We start from the raw sequence: 9,669 nt of genomic DNA on the forward strand, positions 1-9,669 counted from the left end.
CGTGACGAATGGCACGAATTTACCTACTGGCAGCGCTCTTCCATCATAGCTGTGAGTAGAACTAATTTCGTTCTTACCATACTGAGGTTTAAATGGATTAGCCTCTCTTGATGTAGGAGAACAGCCTATAGCTCCTAACCGTTTCCCACTTCTCTGTTCTTGTCTTGTCTCCTCCCTTCCCCTTCCCTCTTCTTTACTTCAATGGACCTCAACCCACCATCGCCGACATGAACCTGAATTGGGTCATGGTGGATTGCTGATTGACCTTGGAGAGTCAATCAGGTATAGAAACTTCTCCAATGCAACAACTAGCTAATTGGACAATCTTACGCAGAATATTTGCCTGACAGCCGGCAGCATTCAAGGAGTAAACAATGCTTAGTTCCTATCATAAGAATTCCAAATACTTTTAAATCAACTTTAGCATCTGAATACGACTCAAGGCTTTGTTTTCCACCAACACATCTTCGCCTAACTATTCAACACCAATAAGCGTTCGTAGAAGTGGAAATGAAGAGATAACCTGACAAGGCAAGTACAACATTGCTCTCTCAGTGTTAATGGCCTGTCAAATTGTTTAACCCATCTTCCCTGCAGAAGTGTTCTGTGCATATGAGAATTTTATTTGCTCGACTGAATGATATGGAGATGTGGAATTGAGCGAACACATCAACACTCCTCGTGCAAAAAATCAGTAGTGCAGGCGGTGAGTAATTACACCGCGTAAAGGTGGCAACTGCATCCCTCGGTAAGCTCCGCATAGAAATCACTTTCGTAACAATGAAGATGAGGACAGTGGCGGCAAAACTACTTGCAGGACTTAGGCAGGACCTTTAGTGGGGCTACTGGAAATAAGCGTCACGTGAGAGACGTTATTCAGTTTGCAAATCGGATTCCAAACAAATTCAGGCAGCTGCAGTCCCTGAAAGGCAAAACACCATTGCCATTTGAATCCATTATTTTCTTAACCTCAACTCTACCACGAAGTTGGCATCAGCCTTACTTTGCTGTCAGTAGACTCCCTCAGCTCATATATGGTTCCATTGTCCGCTGAAAGGCAAATGAATATTGCAGCGAGAAAGTGCTTCTTCTGAACACCCCTAGATCAAACGTGAATGCTGTGCGCAAGGCCGGTTTAATTTTAACGAAAGGGTAACAGCCTCAAGACTGTGCTACCCACTCCTGTTATCAGGGAAGTAGAGCAACCCAAACAATTCAAACAAAATGAAAAATATGTATAACCAACTCACCTGCAAGCAAAAGTCGCCCACTGAAAACGGTCATTGAAAATGGGTAAGAATCGACTACAAAGCATCTGGAAATAAGGGTCCAATGGCCAGAGGAAAGTGTGAGAGCCTCGACACTGTCATCACCACCCCTGGCAACAAACACTCTGCCATCGAAATAAACCCCTGTGGGCCAGCACCGTGATTGTAGCATTGGAGTGATTGTGCACCATATCCGGTCACCTTCACTGCCCGGCTCACCATTGAGGAGCAGCTCTGCAGTATGCAGATCTGAAGCTGATTTACCTATTCCTTCATAACCACCAACGACTAGTTCGCCAACGTTGGGAATGTAGATAGCTCCACTTGCGTATCTAGCCGTTGGCATGTTGGGCAGTGCAGTCCATCTATATACGACGGCAAATTGATAGACTGGGAGTCAGTGTTAACCCAAAAGTGCGCTGCACACCGTGACATTCAGCTTGCCTGCCAATGATGGGATCGTATTCCTCGCAGGAGGACAAGATGATATTGCGTGTTTTGTCGTACCCTCCGAAGACAAAGATGCAGCGCTCACTTGCTACAGCAGAGGCCCCACTTCGCGAACTTGACATTGGTGTTATGCTGTAAATCTGGCCGTTGCACAAATTCACCTTTTCCACCTGGGAAACCGATTTACCACCGTCGTCCTTCCCACCGATTATGTACACATTATCTGCAAGTAGGGCAAATAACTGTTCACCTCCTTCGGTTTTAGCAAAGCAGTGAGAAATGATGGCGTTACCAGTAACTCCCTAACCTTTCAAGACAGCAACAGAGCAATTCCTCCGATACGGCGCGCAGTATCGAGTATTGCCAACATCCTGCAGTTGCGGCAGCGATGCCAAAATGCCATAGGCAGATTCTTCGTCCCAAGCGTGGAAGAAGATACTTTCCACAACGCTGCAAATGGTGTAAAATGGGTTTCTTTGCTCAACTTCTTCCCAGTTCAAATAAGGATTGATAATCTGCAAGATTCATACTTGGTGGAGTTGCTTTTGGCGCTATGGTTAGAAGGATATAAAGAACTGGCACGGACCCTTCGAGCCTTTTTCCAGCTGTCAACCAGTATTTTCCTGTGGCCAGAAAATCATGCAAAATGCAACAAATAGGCAAAATACATCACAACCGCCTCATTGCCCGAGGACATTAACATCACCTACCTGCACTCCTCTGAGAATTTGATATCTGATTTGCCTGAGGTGATTCCAACGATCAGGGTATCAGATAGCCTTTTTAAATCCACCGTTGATAGGACGTGCTCGAAGGAGCTGGCACGAGCACGTCGATCGGCCAGGAGGATTGGTGCATCAAGCCATGTGGCAATTGCTCGCAATTTTGTCTCTTCGGTGACACTACTGAGTCGTAGGGCATTCAACAGTGCTGTGAGGCCTACAACTTCAGTGTGATGGAGAAACACTCTACTGTCACTAAGGCCTTCAAAGATGACCGCAATTAGTGGCACACATTCATCTATGAGATCTTTGTTTACAGTTGCGTTTGCAATGAACCACATTTCCTCCAAATTGTCTAATGTTATTCTAAAAAGGCAAAGACCAACTTCCCTTGGCCAATGTGCGTCTTCACACGTGCGTAGTCATGTCAATAGGCCCACCTGCTTCTCATGTAATCAACACACCATCTGATCAACTGAGAGCACCAAAGATTATGAGCTAGTAGATATAAGCCTGTGACATTGTTGGAGTTCACTTTGGCATTGCCTGTATAGGCATAATCCACCGCAGCCTTCACGATACTAAATATTGTTGCATCCATCCAGCCAATGGAAACCTACTTTGTAGGGAACCTCTTCCATTCAATACGGATGCTTTCATTACTGAGGATTTTGTCCCTAATAAGGGGGAATCGGGTGCATAAGACAAGGCGATGGGCGGCTATCTCGTGCCCTTCCTTCGTCTAAAAGTAGTGGTTTGAGGATTGGGCATGTCTCACTCACGACTATTACAATATCCATCAACTTCTCCTGTTGACGCAGATGATTGAAACGGAAGACGGGAATGGAGCCTGCTTCGACGTTTGTGTATATTGTTTCATCCATGAACCGTATTTATGCTGAATTTAGAGTTGAACTGGCAGATGAGCTGGAGCACGAAATTCCTCTGTCTCACACTTTTTATGCTACTATTTGATCCTTCCTCCCCTTACCACACCCCACGCATCCCACACCCAACACTACAATGAGGAGAGTCCAATCAAATACACGTCGGTCTCAAGTCAAGTCTCATTGGTTTGCTTTGGTTTTATAGCTCACAATATCCAGCACATGCTCCCTATGCTGCAAGAGGGAGATTTTGAGAAGACAGATTGTACGTGAATCAGGGTAAAACTTGGTTGGTTTAATTGACGCAACTGAGTGACTGCTATTGTGAGGCAGCAGTTTTATCTGCTCACTGAGTTAGTGTGCGTGCTGTGCAAATGTTTCACCAAACAACATTTGGGAATCATCTACAATGAGTGATGGGTGTAGTTTATGTGCTGAAATGCAATTGACTTGGTGCAATGCACATCGGCTGGGGAAAGTCATTCACCAGGATGTTTTGATTGAGGTTTCGGCAGTCATAAAATAGCAAATCGTAGCTATCAATGACTCATAGAAGTGCAATGCGTCATAGCAGCTTACGTTCTGTCAAACTGGAAATTGGACGATGTGTTCTGCTTAAACTGGGGAGAAGTTGGAATGCCCGAACAATGACTGGAGGTTGCGTTACATGGAAGCAGGATAGAGGTGCCTCTGATGGAGATAGTCATGTCACGCATTGCTGGGCATGCCGATGACTTCAAAAACATTCTTTTCCAGATCCTTGAGAAGATTGGCGACACTTTCAAGGTGTGTCAGAATTACGTTCACTGCTTCAACTGGCTGATGTCGTTTGAATCACCATTCAGCTGACTCTGTTAGGGAACTCGACAGAGTTCAAGCTCACCCCTAAAAACACCAGTTTATACAGCATAGTTGAGAAAGGAAATAATCAAAGTGACATTGGCCGAACAAAAATGTCCTTTGACCGACAAATAAGCGTCTTGATACACACTTCGGTACACCCGAATGACATGGCCCATCCGAGCCAGTGTATGTTCCGTCAAAGCAATATGGAATGGCGGGAAGACTTCTTGAAAGTGAAAGCGCATTGCAACAAATATTTACCTCTTTTCCTGTCGTGTCAGAAAACGCTTTCCTCTACTTTGCATCGCCTTTCCAATGAAATATCGGCAAAGTTAACTCGGTGATCTGCAGTGCTGAAGTAAAGGGAGATCAAAGTGTATCTTCTGTACTGTGCATTTAAGCTCCACTTTCAACACTTATTTACAATTTGGCATTTCTGTCAAAGCTTGCTTACCATCATGTGCATATGGCAGTCTGCAGCCACTGAAGCGTCTAAGCCGTGATGGTGGTTATCAATTTCTTCCTTAACATAGGCAGATTTCAGCGGCCAATATTGCCACGAGAGGTGCCTTGCATTATCTTGGAATCAGACAATACTCAGACAATAGTAGAAGCCTTTGGCGCTGCTCCCGGCACACTGTAACACCCTGAGTAAAGGTTTGCAATGGGAATGCTCCATAGATTGTCCGTTTGAATGCCATTTTATGCTTCCGTCAAAATTGCTGAGCCTTGAACCTTGGGCAATTGTGGTCCATCGAAATGCCAAAGCTCATCCGCAAGGTAAACAGAACATTCCACAAATCACAGATTATCACTGAAAACTTAGTACGTATGGATAATTCCCACTTTGTAGTAGGTCAAAATAATTAAGGGGCGACCCATTGTCCCTTTGGGAATATGAAAATACTTGCAACACTTGAGCTTTGACCTCGAATAACCAAAGAGGATGGCAAATCCAGCCTATATTTTGCGGAATTAATGATGGTTTGCTGTTGTCTGAAATGCGAATCAACTAACAAATGGCACAACTTTAAATGGGACTTTTGTCTTTACAGACTTTAAAATGGATGCTGTCGTAGCAAATAACACGCAATGTAAGCAAGGCATATCGTAGGTGAACCAAGTCAGACATGAAGCATCGTTAATGGCAGGCGGCAGTCACAGTGCATGTGTGTGTGCATAAAATGCGTGTGGTGGAGGATGATGTTTCTTGAACAAAGAAGGTGTGCAACCTTGGTTTACAATCATTTGCTTGAAGTAATTAAGAGTAAGTGAGCGTGTACAAAAGGTGAGAAGGGGATTTCAAGAATGCAAATAGAAACGTGCGTGAGAAGGCAAATATCTGTTTAGCTACGAAATCCAATTGTGTATTTGGCGGTGGGAAATTATCGTTTTCATGGTGATAATTAAGAAAAGTTCCCGAATCCTTGTAAAAAGAGACAGGTAGATCTGTTGCACAACTTTCGCTTAACAAATAGTCTCTTCTCATTTTGAATGCTGTTGCCAAAAGCAACGATAACGAATTCAATCATTACATGGTTCACAAGAGCAAATAGCTTAATACGTAGTTGTCGGTGGAGGAATTTATTGGATAGGAAATGGATAGAATGCATAGAATTATTTGTGTTAAACCGCCACTTGAGTAGGTTGAAAACGATCGAGGGCATGCGGTCGCTGCCCTGCATTTGTCGCATTTGACATATTGCATATCCGAAAAACACTTATTGCCTACTGTCAAATCTACTCAAATGAATTGGAGTGTGATGGTTGGTCACCCTCACAGCAGTCAAAAATTCTCTCGACTTTTAGTGTTGCTTCGATGTTGTAATGCCAAAAGGCAAAAAATGCGTGGGTTGAGCATTTATTGCACAAATAAGTAGTTGACGTGGTTTTATAATCGCGGTTCCTATCTACTGTCTAGTATTAGTAAATGCAATTTTATCAGCTATCGTGAAAAGGCATTTATCGCAAATGCCAGCTATTCGGTAATGGTGACAGGCTAATGCCCACCCCTCCTCATGCCTTGAACATCGAAGTTGGCATCACAACAACATCCACCACCACTCATACTGCTACTGCAACATGGACAGTTTCTTGCTGCCTTTTACAATCTTCCATAAAAAGAGAAAGCGTTGATTTCCCATTAACTTAGACAAGAAGCTAGACCAAATATAAAGCGTGAATTATTCATATCGTAGAAAGAGTAACGGGAGCAAAATGATAGGTGGATTGGCTTGCATGGGTTATCCACTTTGGTTTAATGAATATTCCCGAGTGTCAATGTTGCATCTTTCGTTTTGCAACAGTGAGATATTCTTCCTTTGACACATTCCTTTCATCAACCTAGCATAGCATTGTTTCTAACTTACCTATTGGCTTTTTTCGTTTTGCCACTAATCTCTGCAATCACTTGATCTTCGCTTTGTTCATATGGTGGAATTTATCGTATGTATGATGAACGAAAGTGGTGAGTTTACTTAAAACGGTGCACGGTGCGTATTTAACAGAGGTCTGATTCATTTATTCTGCACTTGACAATGCATAGAATAGAGCCATTGCAGACTACACAAGTGTTAGTTATTGTGGAAAAAATGGAGACATTCGGCCTTGTGTAAAACTGCATAAATAGGAGCATATGTAACACGTTGGTTGTTTTACTCTTGGCTTTGGTGAGGAGTTACTTTTGACATGGCCACTGTACCACTCCGGGTGGGCTGGCCTTTGGGCTATGCCGGTAGTCCCAATAACTTTGGTATGCCAAATATGTGTATTCTGCCTGAGTACCATGTCTTTCTTCGTCTTCAGGGAGATCTCAGGACTCTACACTTGCGTAGAGGTTTTGAGTGAATGCATTTGCCCCTTGTCTTTTGAATTCAGCTTCCTTAAAACGCGGTGCTGACAACATCGCGAGGAAAGATGTTGCACGCTCTTATGCTCAAGTAGTTGGTTACCTTCGAAGAACAAAGCTTAGTGCTTCGATCTAAATGGCATCAATTCCAGGCATATTTATGTGGTTTTAATGGTGTCAGGTGAACCTCAGAAACGTTTTTTCCCTTGGAAAATGGCAACAACCTTTTTTGGGAAGCAAATAATATGAGTTGTGAGGGCTGCATTTTTATTGATAAGCACATAATTTACCCATGAGATTTGTCATTGACTCTTATGCAAAGTTGGTTTGTCAGCCGCCACACGCCCTCCAGCGTTACATCCAACTACAATTATGGCAGTCATTTGAGATACGAATGGGTTTGTTTAACTGTAACAAAGATGTTAAGCCAAGTCACTCACTGACCTTCGTGGATAACATAATTCCACGTGTTGCAGTACTTTGGGTTTGGTTGAGTTGAATTGCTCAACTTATATTAATAACTGAAATGCATGTGTCAAGAAGCCATCCACATGGGTAGCGATGATGGCCGTGTTATGTGAATAAACGAATGAATTTGTTGGTGGGTGAATGAATGCAGTTGAGGGGTATTGATAATTGCATTGGAACATCCGTGGTGGTGGGCTGTACTGCGACCGACACCATCTTCGATTGGTGTGGAGCTCATATCACGCATTGTTTGGTCGGTATAGTATAACGTTCTCTTCGAGGGAGATTGCCATGGCTACGGATAGAGAATCGCTGCTCGCCAATTTTCTTCAGTAGACGCGTCACTCACTCTTCACGTTCATTACCTCTAAGTCTCATTAGGTGGTATGAATAATTAATTCATGCACTTATTTGTTCCAAATTAAAGCTTGCCAGACTCCCAACCAAACTTGCCAATGCCAATGTTTAGCATGTCGGTTTGTGTGCTGCCCGCTTCCTCTTCTGCAAGCCACGTAGTACTGCATTCTAAATTCACTTCCATCAGTCAACCATTTTGTAAGCAGGTGGACTGTGATGAGGTGGTCAGAACATGCGGATCAGTTCAGCAGAACATACCACACTGCATGGTTTTGATTGGGTTACATCTGAGTGATTTAATAGTCTTCGGGGATAGGGCACATCTTAACCGAGAGAATGGGGGAGGCAAACATTCTCACTACTTTTTCTGCATTTGACTCCGAGTGCAGTCACTGGTATCATTGGCTATTCATCTTCCAACATCCCATTTGACATCTCTGTGCTGTTAACCAAGGTATCCGTTGAATTACCTTCTTAATGCACAAAAACAGCTTTTAAGTAAACTGGTAAATATTTGGCAGTGTCAGCAAGATCGAGAGACAGCAAGTCAAGGAGTATTGGCACGTCGATCTTTCCTTGGATCGATCACAGTAAACTAAAAGTAAAGTGGCGAATAAAGAGAGAGAGAGAGAGTATTGTGGAAAAGGCATAGCTCTAGTCAACTTTAGCAGTGATTGTGGCAACCAATTGTGCATTACTCAATTTCCTTCGCTTGCATACTACTGGAATGGTTTTCCTTTTTAGTAGCATATGTGCTTTTCTGAAGAACATTTACGTCTACTTCAGTGGGATTTTCTGCTACTCCCACCATTGAATACACTCACTCCATCCACATGAGTAATCGGTTTTGTGTAATTGGAGTGTAATTTGCGTATTAAAATGCATGTGATTTCTCAGGGAAGCAAATTGGCAAACCACTCGTCTTCAAGTAAACACTCTCCATTAAAACTTTCCACTGATACGCTTTCATGCCATTCCCACTTTCTCACTTTCATTACGTGTATGCCGGCATATCTATTTTACACATCTGTTGGACGGTCTTACTCGGCACACCAACATGGAATGCACAATGTAGCCAATGCATAGCAGGACAAGACGACTTGCAATATGGGTAATGTGATCAAAATCAGCCCATGGAAGTTTCGTCCTTTCTTCCATTTACCTGCAGTTATAAACTCCTTCATCAATGCAACCGGTTGGATGGAAACGAAACGCGTAGTAATAATGGGAATTATAGTGAGGGTGGATATGCAATATTAGGAAAGCAAGGTTAGTATCATTGTCATGAAGTAAAGATGATATCTGAAGCACGAGCTTCGTTTAGCTTGTTTCACAATCAAAATCATTGCATAGTTTGGGGCCTTGGTAGAAATGTCACTACAAGATTGCAGATTTTGCCATCGCTTTCTATTAAATAGTTAATATTTCTATCGCAAAACAGAGCTGGCTTATGCATCTAAGCCTTGTATGCACGTGGTTGCACGTTGACTCCATAAATGCATCGGACATGAACATCTGTGTGGAAGTTAGAATCACATTAATGACACGTCATGAAGGAGACTGCGTGAGGATGTTATAAAATAAAAGCAAGGCAATTCAGGCAAGAGTTTACTTGTGGTGAAAGCGAGAGTAAGAGTCGGATTAGAGCAACCTCAGTTAGACGCACTCAGAACGTGCCTGCTTCATTGTTATTATTTGATGTAACTGAGTCGCACATGAATCGTACTGATGTTGGAGCCACGCGAATGACACATTGTGACGCGGATTTAGTGAGGTCTGTGACACCCCCCACTCCCACTGAGGGGCACTGCGTATCCACACCAGCC

At 43.2% G+C, this 9,669-nt stretch overlaps 1 protein-coding gene across 1 annotated transcript; it reads right to left on the minus strand. All coding sequences in view use genetic code 11, as the record gives it.

The window, feature by feature from the left end:
- Positions 1–820: 820 nt before the first annotated feature.
- On the minus strand, positions 821–3,324 carry EGR_09367 (Kelch-like protein; the record flags this gene model as incomplete). The annotated part of the gene is made up of 8 exons (XM_024498616.1): positions 821–922; positions 1,004–1,050; positions 1,251–1,633; positions 1,677–1,941; positions 2,026–2,168; positions 2,429–2,806; positions 3,061–3,182; positions 3,223–3,324. The coding sequence occupies 8 exons, from the start codon at positions 3,322–3,324 to the stop codon at positions 821–823; spliced, it is 1,542 nt and encodes a 513-aa protein (XP_024346955.1).
- Between the last annotated feature and the right edge of the window lie 6,345 nt (positions 3,325–9,669).

The sequence above is a fragment of the Echinococcus granulosus genome (assembly GCF_000524195.1).
Source record: "Echinococcus granulosus chromosome Unknown EG_S00145, whole genome shotgun sequence".
Classification (NCBI taxonomy): domain Eukaryota; kingdom Metazoa; phylum Platyhelminthes; class Cestoda; order Cyclophyllidea; family Taeniidae; genus Echinococcus; species Echinococcus granulosus.